Below are 17604 nucleotides of genomic sequence, written 5' to 3'. Positions count from 1 at the left end.
TGTAGTTTTCAGGATTCATTTGTAGACTTGCAGCCTGCCTCCACCTCCAGAACATTCTTTTATCTCAACTCTTACCCAAGTTTGTGATTTCATCTAGACAGGGGAATGTTGCCTTCAAAATCTGGTTCCCCCTCCTTCCTGTCTTGGATACCTTCAGGCTTGGGTCAGCATCTATTGTTCTGACAAAATAGAGAATTACCTCAGCTCTGAAGAAATGGATCCAACAGGAAGATGTTGAAACAGCCATAAACAGCTCTTTGGGTTCTAGGGAGCAACCAGGTGCCAAGAGATGTTTCCTTCCCTTTCTTTTATGGCTATGGGATGTGGACAGTAGTAGGTACCTGTATTATGGTTTTGGGACCCTGCCCAGTTAGGGTTGCCAGGTCTGTGTTGGAAAATACCTGGAGACTTTGGGGATGGATCTGGGAGAGGGTGGGGTTTGGGGAGGGGAGGGGCTTCAGCATGGTACACTGCCATAGAGTCCACTCTTCAAAGCAGCCATTTTTTCCAGGGGAGCTAATCTCTGCCAGCTGGAGATCAGTTGTGAAAGTGGGAGATCTCCAAGCCCTACCTGGAGTCTGACAACTCTATGCTCAGTCCTTGTTTTCTGGATTAAAAACGAGGATCACTAAAGCATATGAAGCTTAATTAAAATGTCAGTATTTCCCATTGGATGTACATTGACATGGCCTATTCACACAACTGCTTTTGTCAATGCATGGTAGATGTCATTCAGCACAGAGATGCTCTTTTTGAAAAATTGATTGAATGGTAGCATATGAAATTCAAACAGATTGTAGATTAGTTGCTTTGATGTTAAAAGAGAAGCCAATATTGACTGAAATAATGCTTCATCTCTGTTTGTCTATGTGGGGCCATCATGTAGCAGACAGGCAACAATGAGGGGAAAAGACCTTTATCATAGGTCTCATTACCCAAATTGCTAATCTTCTATTAAATGTGGGAAATTAGCTTTATTGGAGACACAGCGGGGGCGGGGGGGGGGGTGTAACTGAGAATTTCCACCTATGTATACCAGGTTTGTTTCTTTAGAGAAATCTCAGAATAAATCAGTCAGGTGTTCAACTGGAAGTAGTTTCATTGAAAAATAATAAAAAGATCAAAACATACTATAAAACATTTGGAACACACAAACTAAGAGAAAAACAGGGATGAATGGGGAAAAGTGTGGGAGTTCAAGGGTGTTATTTACCAGTCTAGGAGGCCTTGATCCGCAGAGAAGGGTTGTGAAAATGACCATCATTTAATGAAGCAAGCAGGTCCACATGCAAGTGGAGATGTGAGGTAGGTGCCAAGAAAACACACACACATACACACACACAGACAGGGAATGAGAGCTTGTATTTATAGGAAAGACGTTCCCTTAGGCACTGACAGGTTTGCCCCAACAACAATAGTTTGATGTGTTTACCAGAATTCTCCTTAAGAGTTGGATCAAAGCTTGATTGCTCTCCTGGAGGGAGATAAAAGAATTGAGTGGCGCCTGATGGATCTCCTGGGAATAAAATATGGGTGTTAATATTTCCTGATGACCCCTGAAGTATAGGATGGGTGAAACTTCTAGGTGTTATGGATATGCTAACAAGGGTAAATGTGCAAAAGGACTGGGGATGAAAGAGGTTAATTCAAGGTGAGGCACTGTTTTCCTGACAAAGCCATTGTTGTAAATTATGCATTATGTTTAAGGTGAGAGAGGGCTGTTTGCAAGTCAGCCTTTTGGTTCATTTTCAGATAGTTTCCTAGGCTGGCCTTCTGACTGGCATCCTCTTTGGGGTCATATATGAGCCAGGCAGTGTGTTATACCTACAGTATTTGGGAGGATATTAGATTATAGGTGTTTGGGTTTCTTTTCTCTCTTGATGCCAAACTACCCATCTTTGGGATGGGTCTGACTGCTAACAGTGTAGTTGGCTTTTTGTTTTGGCCTGTGGGATTTTGCATCTCCTGGTATGTTTATTTATTTACAACCCCCCCCCCCCTCAACTCCTTTCTCCTAAAAGCTCAGGAGGGAGTACAGGGGTGGCCCAACTGTGGCTCTTTTATACATATTGTGTGGCTCTTGAAGCCCCCACCACCCCATCAGCTGGCTTGGAGAAGGCATTTATCTGTTTAAATCACTTCTCCAAGCCAAACCAAGCCAGCCAGTGGCTTGGATAATGCATTTAAAGTTGCTTTCTTTCTACCACTCTCCCTTGCTTTTCTTTCTTCCTTGTGGCTCTCAAACATCTGACACTCATGTCTTGCAGCTCTCAAAAATCTGATGTTTATTTTATGTGGCTCTTATGTTAAGCAAGTTTGGCCACCCCTGGTGGAGTCCATAGTTCTCCCCTCTTCCATTTACTCAGGTGAGGTAGTAGGTTAGGCTCAGAGAGCATGACTGATCCAAAGTGAGTTCCATAGGAAGCTGGGATTTCAATCTGTTTCTTTCTCCTCAGTCTAGTCCAGCTTCTACAATACACTGGCTCACGCTAAACTTCTAGTTATACTTGAGGAAGATAAAAGGAGTGCAAGTACTTCCCATGGAGTCTTTAAAAAGGGACACCATGGATTTCTTTCCTTGAACCATCCAATTCATAATGAAACTCAAACTTTTAATGACAGCAAAAGCATGAATCCTTCTCACTTTCCTATTTTTCTCAGTGAGTGTATGGGACATGTATGCACAAGGGGATTCTGAAAATGAATAGAAGTGACACATGTCTTCAGGAAGTACGTATTTACTTACCTTAATCAGGATTGAGGATTAGGGTTCATTGCAATAATGTTCCATGATATTAAACAAAACAAAACAGCAATCCCACAGTCAGGTGTCCTAATGGGGGATGTGGTTATGGGGAGGGGGGAAAGGGTTCTTATCTCAGCCTAGCCAGAGACAAGAGAGGTCTTTCCCCCCCCCCCTCCCCAGCTGCTCAGTTCTGAGTCACGTCTGGGTCTTGAATAGCAGCCATGCAAAAGACTTGTCACTATGACAGGGGGACAAAACCCAGTGGTCCTGGCTCCTAGCCCTCTCTTTCTTCCAGCCCACTAGTTGCCACTTCCCCCAGTCTTTTCTCTGCCACACAAGCTGAGCAAGTTTGGATCCCAGAATCCATGATTCCTCCTTTGCTATGCTGTAATCTGCATTAATACCCCCCACCCCCATGATGGAGAGGGGGAATGGAAAGGAACCCAGAATTCTTGGCTCCTAGAGTCCAGAGCTGCAGGGAAATGAGAAGGGTATTGTGCTCTGACAAGGGAGATGACTGAGAGGAGGTAAACACTTCCCTCCACCCTTTCATGTTCCCCCCTCTCCTGTTATCTCCTCAGGAAAGGCCTTGATGTGTCTGGCTGTTGCTGCCTCCCGGGCTGGAGCCACAGTCTGGACTGAGGAGTGGGCTGGGCTATCAACACCCCCACCCCCCCTGACTTTTTGCCCACTGAGGAAAAAGGCTGACAGGCCAAGGCTGGAGCAAGAAGGAGCTGGAATGGAGGCATTGTCTGCGTCTGGGAAGAAATAAATAGTGTTCTTATTGACCTAATTTCACATTCTAATGCATGATAATAGCATAGAATAAAATAAGGAAAAGATAAAATGCAGAATTTAGAATAAACTGATGGTTGATAGGTGGACTTTTGATTCTAATTGCAGCTCCAAATCAGCAGGGACAGGTTTTCTCCAGGCCAGTAATGAGTAACTGCATGAAGGACAATTTGGACATAAGCCCTGGTGTCCAAATTGAGTACTCTTTCTAGGTCTTCTATAAGAAAGGTCTGTGGCTCTGGGGTAGAGCATCTGCACTGGCATGTAGAAGATCCTGGGTTCAATCCCTGGCATCTCCAGTTTAAAGGAATCTGGCAGTAGGTGATGTGAAAGACCTCAGGCTGAGACCCTGGAAAGCCACTGCAATTCTCAATTGGCAATACTGACCGATAGACCAATGTTTGATTCAGTATCAGACAGCTTCATATGTGTTCACATCTCGTTGATTATGATTGTGTAGGTGGTGGGGAGGGTGGTTTTTCCCCAGTGGAAATCTCACTATGGAGAGAGTTACTTGAAGTTTAAAAGACACTGGCTTAGACAACACAGGAACAGACAAGTACACTTTCTTGTGTTTTGTTGGCTCTTAGGTGGATGTGGTAAGGGGATGGAATGTTCCAGAGGTATGGGTCACAGTAGGAGAAGTGGGCCCTAAGGTACCAATTCAGGGGCTCAGGATGGCCCAATGGCAGGCCTGCTCTTTCTCCTCTTCTAGTAATCTTTCATGTCTCTGCTAGGGTGGAGTAGCCAAGCAGGCCTTGATTTCCTTTGCTTCCCCATGGATAATCACCCCATTGTTGTCCAGTCAGGACATTGCCCAAAGCCATCTCCGCACAAAGGGGCCTGGGGAGCAGAGCAACCCGGTCTTGGCACAATGAGGCCGCTGTGTCCAGACTCCCCTCCCCTTACAGAGCTGGCAGGGACTTCCATCTCCACACCCAATAGAATTCATTCTTCTGTGGCTGTTGGGACACTTGAATTGACTGTTGGGAGTTACAAGAATTGAACTTTATCAGATGTGCCAGAAAAACGGTCTCTCTCTTCACTTCACTGGAAATATATTTCAGAAGTCATGGACTTCAAGCTTTCTGGAATCCCAAGTACCCACTTCCAGCCATAAACTGATCTCTCAGCCTAGTCTCTCCCCTTCCCCTGTACCCTAGCTAAATATACCATGGTGATACGTGTGTTTGTGATGCCACAGTTTTTCTGTATTTCAGGCCCAAACCCATCCATTGAGTGTCTTATCCCTCTGAGCTGTTGGTTGGTTGGCTAAGACTGTTGGTTAGAGTCAGGTTGTTTGTTTGTTACATATTTGGCAAAAGAAGCTGCTGAGCCAGTTTGCTGGTGTGTCAGTTCTTCTGAGGCAATTGTGGGAGGTTTGTGGGCTTAGGAAGTTTCACGTTTAACCCCTGTGAACTTACATATGTGAAGGAAGTGTACACACCCAAGCTGGGGCCTACTAGTGTAGGGGGTGGCCGTGGATAAACAGCTTGCAACCTACAGTTCTTTCCCTCTGTCGCCAATTGGAATGTGACATCATTACATGGCCTTGCCAATATATGAACAACAGGTTTGGATACAAAGTTTTTGTTGTGTATTTACATGAGAGGTGCATAGTACATGAGAGGTGCATAGTACATACTCACTGCTGGGAAACTGGCAGCGAGTTCTGTGAGTAGAGAGGTGGCCTTGGACTTTAGAAACCTGATAGCCCTATGTGGCAATTTTGGCTGCTTGGTGAATAAAAATTGAATAATCCCATGTGTGCAGCAGTGAGTTTCTTTAAGGAAGTGATAAGAAACAACTGTAATGGTGAAATAAATGCTGCATTTTATCGCCCAGAAATCCAGCTCTGTAATTCTCATAGATTTTGAAGGGCCTGGCTATGATTATTCAGTGAACAGGAAAAAGAACCCTCAGCCCCCATCTCTAGCCCCATAGCCAGAATTACTGCTTCAGAATTAGGGTTGCCAACCTCCAGGTAGGGTGTGGAGATCTCCTGGTATTATGACTGATCTTAGGGTTGCCAGGTCCAATTCAAGAAATATCTGGGGACTTTGGGGGTGGAGCCAGAAGACTTCGGGAGTGCGGCCAGGAGCAAGGTTGTAACAAGCACAATTGAACTCTGAAGGAAGTTCTGGCCATCATATTTAAAGGAACTGTTTTAAATGCCTTCATTGGAAATAATGAAGAATAGAAGCACCTTCTTTTGGGGCTCACAGAATTGGACTTCCTGGTCCAATCTTTTTGAGACTTTGTGGGGGGGGGGCTTTTGAGAAGAGGCACCAGATGTAGGGTTGCCAAGTCCCCTGCATTGTCCGAGGCGGGGCATTTGTCCATGTGCGACGCAATGATGTCACCCGGAAGTGATGTCATTGCACCAGTGATGTCGCTTGCAGCCGCTCTAGGCATTTCTGGGAAAACTCTATGGTACCATAGAGCTTCCCTTCCCAAATGGGAACTGGTCTCCACAGGGAATAATGGAATGCCCAGCAGACATTCCCCCCCCCCACTTTCTGATAACCCTGAAACAGGGGGAGGGCCTCCAAACTGGAAGATCCCCTGCCCCCAACTGGGGATTGGCAACCCTAGTTGATCTCCAGATGATAAAGGTCAGTTCCCCTGGAGAAAATGGCTGTTTGGAGGGTGCACTCTAGGGGATTGTACCCTGTGGAGGTCCCTCTCCTCCCCAAACCTCACCTCCTGGCTCTACTTTCAAAATCTTCTGTTATTTCCCAATCCAAAATTGGCAACCCTTTTCAAAATGGCTGCCACAGGAAATAGGAGACCTTCTTCCTGCAGCAAGACAGTTGACTGTCTCTTAGGGCTGCCAATCCCTAGGTGGGGGCAGGGGATCCCCCAGTTTGGAGGCCCTCCCCCTGCTTCAAGGTCTTCAGAAAGCAGGGGGGGGGAATGTTCTGGACAGTCATTATTCCCTATGGAGACTGATTCCCATAGGGTATAATGGAGAATTGATCCATGGGTATCTGGGACGGCTATTTTCTTAGGTATATACACAAAATTTGCAGCATAGCATCCAGTTTCTCTCCTCAAAAAACTCGCCGAGTTTCAAAAAGATTGGACTAGGGGGTCCAATTCTATGAGCTCCAAAAGAAAGTGCCCCTATCCATTATTTCCGATGGAGGGAAGGCATTTAAAAGGTGTGCAGCCTCTTTAAATGTGATGGCTAGACCTCCCTTTGGAGTTCAATTATGCTTGTCACAACCTTGCTCCTAGCTCCACTCCAATGTCTCTTGGCTCCATCCCTAACGTCCCTAGATATTTCTTGAACTGGACTTGGCAACCCTACTGTCTCTCTGCTAGCCCTTAATCAGCAGCGATGCTATTTTCTTCTCCATTGGCTGAAGTAAGAGAGATGGCATCATCCTTGCTTGCCTGTTTGTAACGATTATGGCAGCAGCAGCTTCCTTACTACCACTTCGTCATCATCAGTGCTAGCAGTACTGGGGTCAAAAAGCCAGGATTACCAACCTCCAGATTCGGGTTGCCTAATCCATTTGCTAGGGCTGCCAAATCCCCAGTTGCAGGCAGGGGATCCCCGGTTTGGAGGCCCTTCCCCACTTCAGGGTTATCAGAAAGTGGAGGTGGGGTCAGGGAGGGGAGGGAAATGTCTGCTGGGCACTCCCATTATACCATCTGCACTGGCTTGCAAGAACCATTTAAAGGGAACCTTCCTTTTAAATGGTTTTTCTAGCAGATGCATCAGCAATCCATACACCTGAACTCCAAATGGCAAATTCACCACTTGGAGTTCAGGTGTGGCCATCCCCCACTTGCAAAAAAGCATTTAAATGGACTACAGGGAAAGAGTAAAGCACCCACTTCCTTAGTGTCTTTTCAATAAAAAACTGTAGCCTCTTCCTTTACCTCCATTTTCCTGGGGAATGGGGAACCAATGAATCAGCCACCTATCTCTGCATTTTTTTTGTAGATTGACTTCAAGAAAAAACAAGGAAGTGGTGTTATTTAATCCAAAATAAAAAATTGACTGGTTTTGTGTTTACATGGTTCCCTTTTCTACTTCTCATGTATCAACCCAACTTCACCAAGTGTTTGCACACAGGTCAAAGAACAGAGTGTCCCTAAACTGTGGTTTGTGAACAAGGTTTACTATGCAAATGCCACAAATACTGACAATCACATCTCTGTGTGTAGGACTGGTATGGAATAATTTCCTTGTTCCGTGCTCAAAATTGCTAATGTGGATTTGACTCTGTTCACCAGAAGGAGCTCCATGGCACAGAGTGGTAAGCTGTAGTACTGCAGTTCAAGCTCTGCTCACCACCTGAGTTCAATTCTTTAAGGAGAAAGTGTTCTGGCAGAAGCTGGGTTCAGCTAGCTGACTCAAGGTTGACTCAGCCTTCCATCCTTCCTAGGGTGGCCATAATGTCTGAAGGCCAGCCAGGGACACCTTTGGGGGGGGAAGGTAGGGGTGCCGCCGGAAACAGGAAGTGACGTCATGCCACCACCGGAAACAGGAAGTGACATCACTTCCCCGCGCCACCTGCCGGAAGCAGGAAGTGACATCACTTCCTGTGACATCATTTTCCCCAAATGACATCATTTCCCCCAAATGCCACTGCCGGAAACAGGAAGTGACTTCACAGCACTTCCTGTGACGTCCCCAAAAATCCCCCAAATATCACCGCCGGAAACACTAAGATTATTTATAGAGAGGGAAAGGGGGAAATAAAGTTAAATAAAACTCTTTTTTTACTTTTTTCAAAGTGAGAAGACTAGAGAGAACGGGTTCCACGCTGAGAAGCCAGTCAGATTCCAATGAGATTCCAGTGAGACTGTGCTGCATAATGCAGCCTATTTATTTTGTCCTGTTTGCTCTGTTGGCTCTATCTGCGCCACCTTCATCACTTTCGGGGTGTGGATCCCCCAGTGGGGTGGTCTCCCGACTCCCTCCGCCGGCTGTTTCTGATAGCCCTGCGCCCCCTCTTTCATTTGATATGTGTCCCGTGCGGGTGCCACCCTCCCGCCGGGAGGTGCCGCAAAATGAGCCCCCTTGAAGCTTATGGCGGCAGGGCTCGGGGGAAGCGAGCTAGACTGCTGTTCTTTTGAGGGGTTATAGAGTGTTTCGAGCCCGTCCCTGTGGCATCGGTCCCATCGTTGTGGGGCCCAGGGGGCCGGCGCAGCGGCACGCCGAAGCAGCCTGTCACTAATAACACAGGTCGAGATGCAGGACAGGAACCCGGAAGTGACCGACAGGCTGCTTCAGACTACCCTTACCTTTTACTGTTCATCAGTGTGAACTGAACAGTGAAAATCTCACTCCTAATTTTATTGCATGATGTTTAGCTAAGGAGTTAACTGATCTGTATTTGATTATTCAGCTAAAGAAAAGTGGCACAGAAACAACCACCAGTGAGATCCTAAACTTGGATCCTAAGCCTCCATCCCCCAGTTTGCTTCTCTCTTTGTCTGTTGTGGAGGCAGGTCCTCTGCTTCAGGGGTCCCCAAACTATTTCAGCCTGTGGGCAGTTCAGGAATTTTGAGGAAGATTAATGGGCACTGCCACCAAATGTCCATAGCAGGGAAAAATTCCAGGAAAAAAAGAGGAGGAGTTCTTAAACCAAGCATCCTCCTATGATGGAATCAGCCATTTTGAATCGGTACTCCCTGCAAACCAAAGGTGATATTTTGGGGATCTTATGAATCATATCCTGCTCCAGTGAGGAAAGACAGGAATGTCTCTTCAATTTGAGGAGAAAGTGTTCTGGGGAAGAAACAAGTGGGCACTAGGAAATGGGCACCAAGGTTCTCAGAGGCACCATACTGGGAATAATCCTGCTGCTGAATCCTGAAGGAACATGACCTGCAGTGGAGGACTGTCTCCTCTACAGAAAAGAGTGCTGGACAAGCAAAAACATGGCTTATTAGGGAAGCCAATGGAAACAGGAAGCCGTGGAAACACTTGCACACTGGGGTACTTTCCTTTGATTGAGGAGACAGAGCCTCTGTGCTAAAGGATGGTGTGTGGAAGATCATGGGGTGGAGCCTGTTGGCATTTGGAGGGTCAGGAGAAGAATCTGGTCATGCCTTGGGGGTGGATCTAGAGGTGTAGGTAATGTACATTTATTTTGCTTCCCCCCCCCCCCCCGCCCCGAAGGGGCTCAAAGCAGAAAATGGGAGATTCCACTTTGGCCACTTTCTTACTGGTACTTTGTCCTGATACATATTGCCTTGGTGGACTTGGATGGTATAGGAAAACCTCACGTTGGGCATATCTGACCCATCCATCCTCTCTTTCCCTTGGAGACCCTGAAAAACAGACAATCTCTCCAGAGTTCAGGTCAAATCTTAAGACCCTAGGTAATCTACCCAGTATATTTTGTACTAGAAAACCAAGTGTAAACCAAAGGCATTCAGTCCTGATTGATATTTCTTGTATTGCATTGAACTCAGTTGCCACTCTAATCCCAACTTCACATATACATTGATAGGATCTAAGCTGACAGCAGCAGACCAAGAAAAGGATCTGGGAGTGGTAGTGGATACCTCAATGTCAACTCAGTGTGCAACTGCTGTGGAAGAAAAAGGAAATTCGATTCTGGCTATAACTAGAACATGAATAGAAAATAAAACTATCACTGTCATATTGCTGTTATAGAAATCTATGATGAGACCACACTTGGAAACTGTGTACAGTTCTGGATACTGCACTTGAAAAAATATATTGTAGAGCTTGAAAAGGTGTGGAAAAGAGAAACCTAAAAGAGCAGCTGCTGTATGAGGATTGGTCAAAATGCTTACGGCTGTTTGGCTCAAAAATCAAACAAGGATAAACATGATAGAGGTTTATGAAATTATGCATGCTGTGGAAGGGCCTAATAGTAGAACCTGGAGTGATCCACTGAATTTGAATGGTGGGTGATTCAGGACCTAATTCTACATACAGTATATAATTACACTGTAGAAATCACTGCCATAGGATATAGTGATGGCCACCAACATTAAAAACTTATAAGGGGAGTGGACAGATTCATGGAGGACAGAGACTCTCAGTGCTTACTAGTCATGATGGATATCTAGTCCCTCCAGTACCAGAGGCTGTATTCCTCTTTATATCAGTTGCTGGGGAGCATGAGTGGGAGGATGCTGTTGCAGACATTCTGTGTGTGGCTTTCTAGAGGCAGCTGGCTGGCCACTGTGCAAACAGAATGTTGGACTTGATGGACCTTTGGTCTGATTAAGCATGGCTCCTCTTCTGTTCTTATGTTGCCACTCTAATTGCCAGATGAAGTAAACTTTTGTGCATGGAGAAAGCAAGAGTCACTTTTTTACTTTCTTAGTGCTGCTTGTCTAGTGTTTCTTTTCACTCCAGTGGTCACCTTTTAGCTCTTTGGTGGGAATGCCTGCCATCATCAAGGATGCTAACAGTGCCATTCTAAGCAGAGTTAAGCCTTCTATCTAAACCCATTGGTTTAGGAGAGTGGAAATCTGCTTAGGACAGCACTGCTCGTTCATGAAATACAAGAAAATGAACCTTATGGAAGCTAACTAGATAGCATGAAAATTAGTACAACAGCATAGTCATCGCTATTGTTGATGGGTGTTAAAAAACAAGTGCACCCACATTAGGTTTGTCATCCCTCTTGAAGAGAACACAAAACAATATGGGGGATGATCCAGAATGTAGGCAGGCATCCTCAAAGGGTTGTTGAGCAATCTTTTTACAAAGTTCTTATGAGCCACTTTAGCTGTGGGGAGAAGCTGATGGCTTATTTACTTTCAGAGGGGTGGGCCAGGGTGTGCAGGTGGTGCTTGTGACTGTCCGTCATTTGCCTGGCTAAATGCCATTCAGGACTGGGTGAGATTAGCCAGTGGCAAACAGCCAGAGAAAAGGACTCCATGGTGACTGTTTTTCATGCTAACTTCCTCTCTGTCGAGACGTGCCACAAGTCAGCACTGCCCAGTTATCTTCCAGTACAGCCGTTGTAGGCAGCTCAGTTTGTGTTTGTTCTGTTGTTCAGTAGCATTTCTTTTAAAAATATCTTTGTTTTTCACTATTTGTGCAATGTATTATTTTTAAAACTCAGAAAGAAACACACACACACATTTCATATTCTTGGCATAGCCTGTGTTCTGTATTTTTCTGTTGCTTTTTCAGTTTTCTGGGGAATTCAGATTTTTATATTTTGAGTTCTATTGTAAAAGAGTTCCTTGGTTTGCATTCAAGTATGAGTGATAACAGAGTGATAACCTTTCTAGATTTTTAGTGGGTGACATTTACAGGTCTAGATACAAAGGGAAGTTTGGATTTCTCAAACAGCAGCTTGAGGGGACCCAATAGATGTTACCTTGACTTCCAGAAAGCTTTTGATAAAGTTCCTCATCAAAGGCTCCTTAGTAAGCTCAAGAGTCATGGAGTAAAAGGACAGGTCCTCTTGTGGATCAAAAACTAGCTAATTAATAGGAACCAGAGAGTGAGTATAAATGGGCAGTCTTCGCAGTGGAAGACGGTAAGCAGTGGGGTGTCGCAGGGCTCAGTACTGGGTCCCATGCTCTTTAACTTGTTCATTAATGATCTGGAGTTGGGAGTGAGCAGTGAAGTGGCCAAGTTTGCAGATGACACTAAATTGTTCAGGGTGGTGAGAACCAGAGAGGATTGTGAGGCACTCTAAAGGGATCTGTTGAGGCTGGGTGAGTGGGTGTCAACGTGGCAGATGAGATTCAGTGTGGCCAGGTGCAAAGTAATGCACATTGGGGCCAAGAATCCCAGCTACAAATACAAGTTGATGGGTTGTGAACTGGCAGAGACTGACCAAGAGAGAGATCTTGGGGTCGTGGTAGATAAATCATTGAAAATGTCAAGACAATGTGAGATTGCAATAAAAAAGGCCAACGCCATGCTGGGAATTATTAGGAAGGGAATTGAAAACAAATCAGCCAGTATCATAATGCCCCTGTATAAATTGATGGTGCAGTCTCATTTTGAGTACTGTGTGCAATTTTGGTTACTGCACCTCAAAAAGGATATTATAGCATTGGAAAAAGTGCAGAAAAGGGCAACTAGAATGATTAAAGGTTTGGAACACTTTTCCTATGAAGAAAGGTTAAAACGCTTGGGGCTCTTTAGCTTGGAGAAACGTGGACTGCGGGGTGACATGATCGAGGTTTACAAGATTATGCATGGGATGAAGAAAGAGAAAGAAGTCCTTTTCTCCCTTTCTCACAATACAAGAACTCGTGGGCATTCAATGAAATTGCTGAGCAGTCAGATTAGAAAGGATAAAAGGAAGTACTTCTTCACCCAAAGGGTGATTAACATGTGGAATTCACTGCCACAGGAGGTGGTGGCGGCTACAAGCATAGCCAGTTTCAAGAGGGGATTGGATAAAAATATGGAGCAGAGGTCCATAAGTGGCTATTAGCCACTGTGTGTGTGTGTATGTATGTGTATGCCACTGTGTGATACAGAGTGTTGGATTGAATAGGCCGTTGGCCTGATCCAACATGGCTTCTCTTATGTTCTTATGAGCAGATTGTTTGTGATGGATTGGGGAAGAAGAGGTTGAAAAGCAGTTTGTAATATGTCACTGGGGACAGAGGTTCAATATTCTATGAGATGTGCCCAGACTCGTGTCTAAAGTGATATGAATTCCTGTTATAGGTGCTGTTCTTCTGAGGAATTGTAGAGGACTCCTCCCCTTTGATTGCAGTGCCTGGCAGTCAGTGGAGAATTTAAAACAACAGATCAATACAAAACAGAAGTCAAAAGCTTATCCAGTCAAAGCAAATAATAATTTAAAAATGAAGGATTTCTTGGGTCAATCCATGACAAATGGATGATCCCACTTGGGATGGATATTTAACTTTATCTAATGAATGTATTGGTTTTTTACCCTCCCCCCTAAAGAGCCTGAGGCTTGACTTTTTCTTCTGAAACCTGGCAACTGACCTGCCTTTCCAAATGATTCATGTGCCTCTTTTCCATCTCTTGTTCCAGTCTGTGCAGGCACTCTCAACGGGCTCAGTGTGACTGGCGATGCCCATCAGAGCTACCAGACGCTCCATAAAATGTACAACAACTGTGAAATTGTCATGGGCAATCTTGAAATTGTCCTCATTGAACAAAATCAAGACCTCTCCTTCTTGCAGGTAAAAAACAAAGGAAGGGGGATTCATTGTTGTGTATGGGGTGGGGGAGGAAGCAACTGTGGCAAGGTCATGATGCAGTTGGGGAGGACTTAGCCATGGGGTATTATGGGCAGCTGTCCTGGGCTGAGAGGTCCCAACTGTCCATGGCTGCACACACACCCCCCCCCAACAAAGGGGGAAATAAGAAAAGAAAGCAGGCTCCTGCTACCATACATGCCAGCTAATACAACTAAAATAGGGACCACGGTGGAGCAGGAAACAGCTAGAATTAAAGGGACCGTACCACATATGATATTTACAAAATCACCTAAATCAACCAAACTATATTGTGGATATTTAATGATAAACATAATATCAAATTTATCAAATAGAATGTATGGTTTATAACAATGAAATTCAATTTATCACATTCTGACATCATAATAAATATGTTCATAATATTTATTGAAGTACCTCTGTGAAGGAAAACCAGGGTTGTTTGGGGACTCTTGACTTGATGGAGATGTTGCTATGATAAAGTGAGTTTAATTGCAACAATATTTCTGAATATATGCTTCCTCTATGGAACAATTTCCATCATTCCTTCCTTTCATGTCGTAAAACATAAATTCTGGTCTAAAGTCAGTTTGCTAATCATGGTACTGTTGCTCATGGATCTTGACTCCAGCCCCCCTGAATTCAATGAACCTTTTTTCTTACTACACATGTGTAGGCTTGCAGCCATATGTTGCATCATATAGTTTGATCAGAGGATCTGAGTTTCTTGGTTGCAATATCTGGAGTAGGGATACAAAATGCACACAAGTAGAGTGAGGGGCAGAGAAGCCCAGCTGTCCCAGTGAGTGGGTGTTGGAGATTTCAAGAAGCCAATCTAGCCAGGGTTTATGGTGCTCTCTGATTCGTTGCTGTATCTCATTGGAGCAGCGAACTGTGCTGGAAGCTTCCTCTCCTCTCTTCTTTCACCTGCTTCCAGATTTCCTGTCAGACAAGGCCCTGCCTCAACTTGCCCTTTGTGGTAGCAGGCAAGTAGACTGCACACATGGCACCTCGTCTCTGCCCTGTCAAATAGCCAAGGTTCAGAAATATGCGCTGTCAGCTTCCTGTATACGAAGGTGGGGAACAGAAGCTCAGTGCCAAGACTGCAGGTTAATGATGCTCCCATTGGTATGTTGGGATCTGAGGGAATTTGCCCTGTGGGAAGAAGTAGAGCCTAAGGCTTCCCCCTTGCGCCCTGCCAAGCATGTGTGAGCTGGGGGTAGCTTCCTTCAGCTCACAGCTGAAGACAGGGGAGTTTCAGACTGTGCCCCTCTCTCAAGGGAACAGCTGCCAGGCAGGGAACGGCAACTCCGAATTGCCCTGTGATGCACCAGTCTAGATCAAACTTGCCCACGGCATGTGGGATCCATGCCATTAGCGTGAGAAGGGTTCTTTGTAGTGGGATTGTGCCAACAGGGCCAACTCATCGGACCCAGAATTAGCTTTTTTTTTTAGCTTCCGTTGTGCAACTGGCTCATTGAATGATCTCTGAAGTCACGCTGACCCTTTCTCCTGCCCACTCATGCTCCCTCAACGGTCATTTCTGTTTAAGATGAGAATGGATGATGCTGACCCTGTGTGGGCAGTAACCACATGTAGTTTTTCACACCCTCAAACAGTTCCTCAATTGAAATCATGGTGGAACTTTTGGGGGATTCACATGCTTTCTCACTCAAAGAAGAAAGTGGGAGCCTCTTGTAGGGTTAAGGTCTTGTCCCTGGATAACTAACTTTATTCAAATGTTGATACATATGAACCCCATGGCGGCTGCAGGATGTTACTACTAGTTATAAAGTCAGATAGTGAGAAAAAGGAGTAAATAAACATCATCCAGTGGATTAGCTGTTTTAGTCCATTGAAGCAAAAACAAGAGAAGAGTCCTTAAATATTAACACCTTTATAGTAGCATGAGCTTTGAGGGCTGAGAACAGATTGAGTCTGAGCCAGCAAGACAGAAAAATGGCTGCTGTGATCTAGGATTCAATTCCTTACTGGTGCTTGCTATAATTTTCCCTCGTGCAACCCCTTGACTGAAGTATTCTTAGTGCATTTGCGATATTTGTTTGGCGGTGACAGGCAGTAGTCAAAGTGTTCTTCAAGGGCTTATATGAGGGAGGCACTTCTGAGGAATGCTAGTAACAGAATCTGCAACCAAATGTGGAAGTGACTGGGCCAAAATCTGGACATTATACATAAGGAGCACAGATTATTTTCTTGCATTAAGCCCCAGAGTTCCAGGATTTATAGCCTGTTTTGAACTGTGAGATGAGCCATTAGTAAAGTGACTTGCTATCTGATTTGGTAATGAATGGGTGGATGGTGTCCCTGATTTTCCTCTTGACTCTTCCCAGACGATCCGAGAAGTGACTGGCTATGTTTTGATTGCCATGAATGTCTTCACGTACCTGCCACTGCAGAATTTGCGCATAGTGCGAGGGACCCAGTATTATGAAGACAAGTACGCACTCTTCATCCTCCTCAACTACGCAAAAAACGTCACACACGCCCTGCGCCAAGTGGGATTCAACCAGCTCACAGGTGAGTCGACAGGATGTAGGTCTTCTCAAGTTGGCTTGAGTCTTGTTGAATCAGTATTTACTGCTTCCTTCTTCCTTGTGTGAAATAGCCTCAGTGGAGCTCGGTAAGTCTCTTATAGCATAACAGGGGACAAATCAGAATGGCTCCTGAATCAGAAATGGCAGACATATTAAGGGCATTTTGCCCTTTTAATGTCTTGAGCAAAGCCATGCTGCCCTGTCTTAAGCACCTGGATGTGTTTTTCTGACTGCAGCTCCTCAGGATCTGGGCTGTACAACAGCTCCCACTCTCTCCTGCTGCTGCTTACCTGCCCATGCCACCCAATCCCAGCAGTACTTTCCTGCCTCCTTCAGGGTTTCATGCAAGTCACTGCTCACCAGGACAGAATCCTAGCAAGTGTTTTCGATGCTGAGGTTCAGCCTTGGGGCATACAAAGGATTGACTTGAGCATGTGCAAAAATGCCTTATTTCACTCCTGACTAATCCTAGCCAACAGCCATGTGCCTGAGATTTGAGAAGAAATAATCCCAGATGAGATGGAAGAATGTGAGTTTCAGGCAGGGCTTTCCTTTTTAAAAAGTGTGGCTGTATTTGTTGTTGGGTATTCTATGTATGCACTGGGAAGTCCCTATTGGCTGTGCCTTGCCAGTGCATGCCTACCACTTTTGCATGCAGTGGGGGGTTGGGATCTACTTGTTAGCATCTGTACTGCAGTCTGGATCCGGAATAAATTTTCCATTGGTAGAATGGAACTTTCCTGCTTCCTCTTTTCCACTGTAGCCTTCTGACGTCCACGAAATGCTAGTTCTGAGGCACAGGGGACCTACAGGAACATGAGGGGGTATGCAGCAGGAAGAAGGAAGCAATGGCAGCTCCTCATTTGGTCTTGATCCAGTCTTGTCTTTATTTCCTTCAGTCCTAGACTATTCCTTGACCTGGGTAGTCTTGGAAGCTAAGCAGGGGTGGCCTTGGTTAGTACTTGGATGAGAGACCACCAAGGGAGTCCAGGGTTGCTCTGCACAGGCACATCTGTTCTCTATATGGGATTGCAATAAATTGGCTGTGACTATTTAATGGGTCTCTTTGCCTCAATCTCCTGGATCATTTAAAGTGATGTGAGAGAAGATGCCTTTGAATATGTGATGAATGCCTTATCTCACTGCTCAGAAACTACAATTTAGTCCTTCTTATCTGGGATTGGAGGCAGGGCACCTTCCCTCACTGCCAATTCAGTAACAGTTGAGATTACCCTTCTTCAAGTCGCTAAAAGCTGGGAGTGGGTGATAAGGCTCTCCTTTGACCCAGAGACAATATATGGGTCTCCATAGTCTTATCAACCAGATCCTTGAGGATTT

At 45.2% G+C, this 17604-nt stretch overlaps 1 protein-coding gene across 1 annotated transcript in view; it reads left to right on the top strand.

Moving 5' to 3' along the window:
* ERBB3 (erb-b2 receptor tyrosine kinase 3) overlaps positions 1–17604 on the top strand; it is a 138772-nt gene that overhangs the window by 48986 nt on the left and 72182 nt on the right. Inside the window, exons 2-3 of the mRNA XM_060252442.1 lie at positions 13524–13675; positions 16063–16249. Coding sequence (XP_060108425.1) covers positions 13524–13675; positions 16063–16249 — 339 coding nt within the window. The remainder of the gene's footprint in view (positions 1–13523; positions 13676–16062; positions 16250–17604) is intronic.

This window comes from Heteronotia binoei, chromosome 13, assembly GCF_032191835.1.
Source record: "Heteronotia binoei isolate CCM8104 ecotype False Entrance Well chromosome 13, APGP_CSIRO_Hbin_v1, whole genome shotgun sequence".
NCBI lineage: Eukaryota > Metazoa > Chordata > Lepidosauria > Squamata > Gekkonidae > Heteronotia > Heteronotia binoei.
This window is presented reverse-complemented; position numbering and strand designations above follow the sequence as displayed.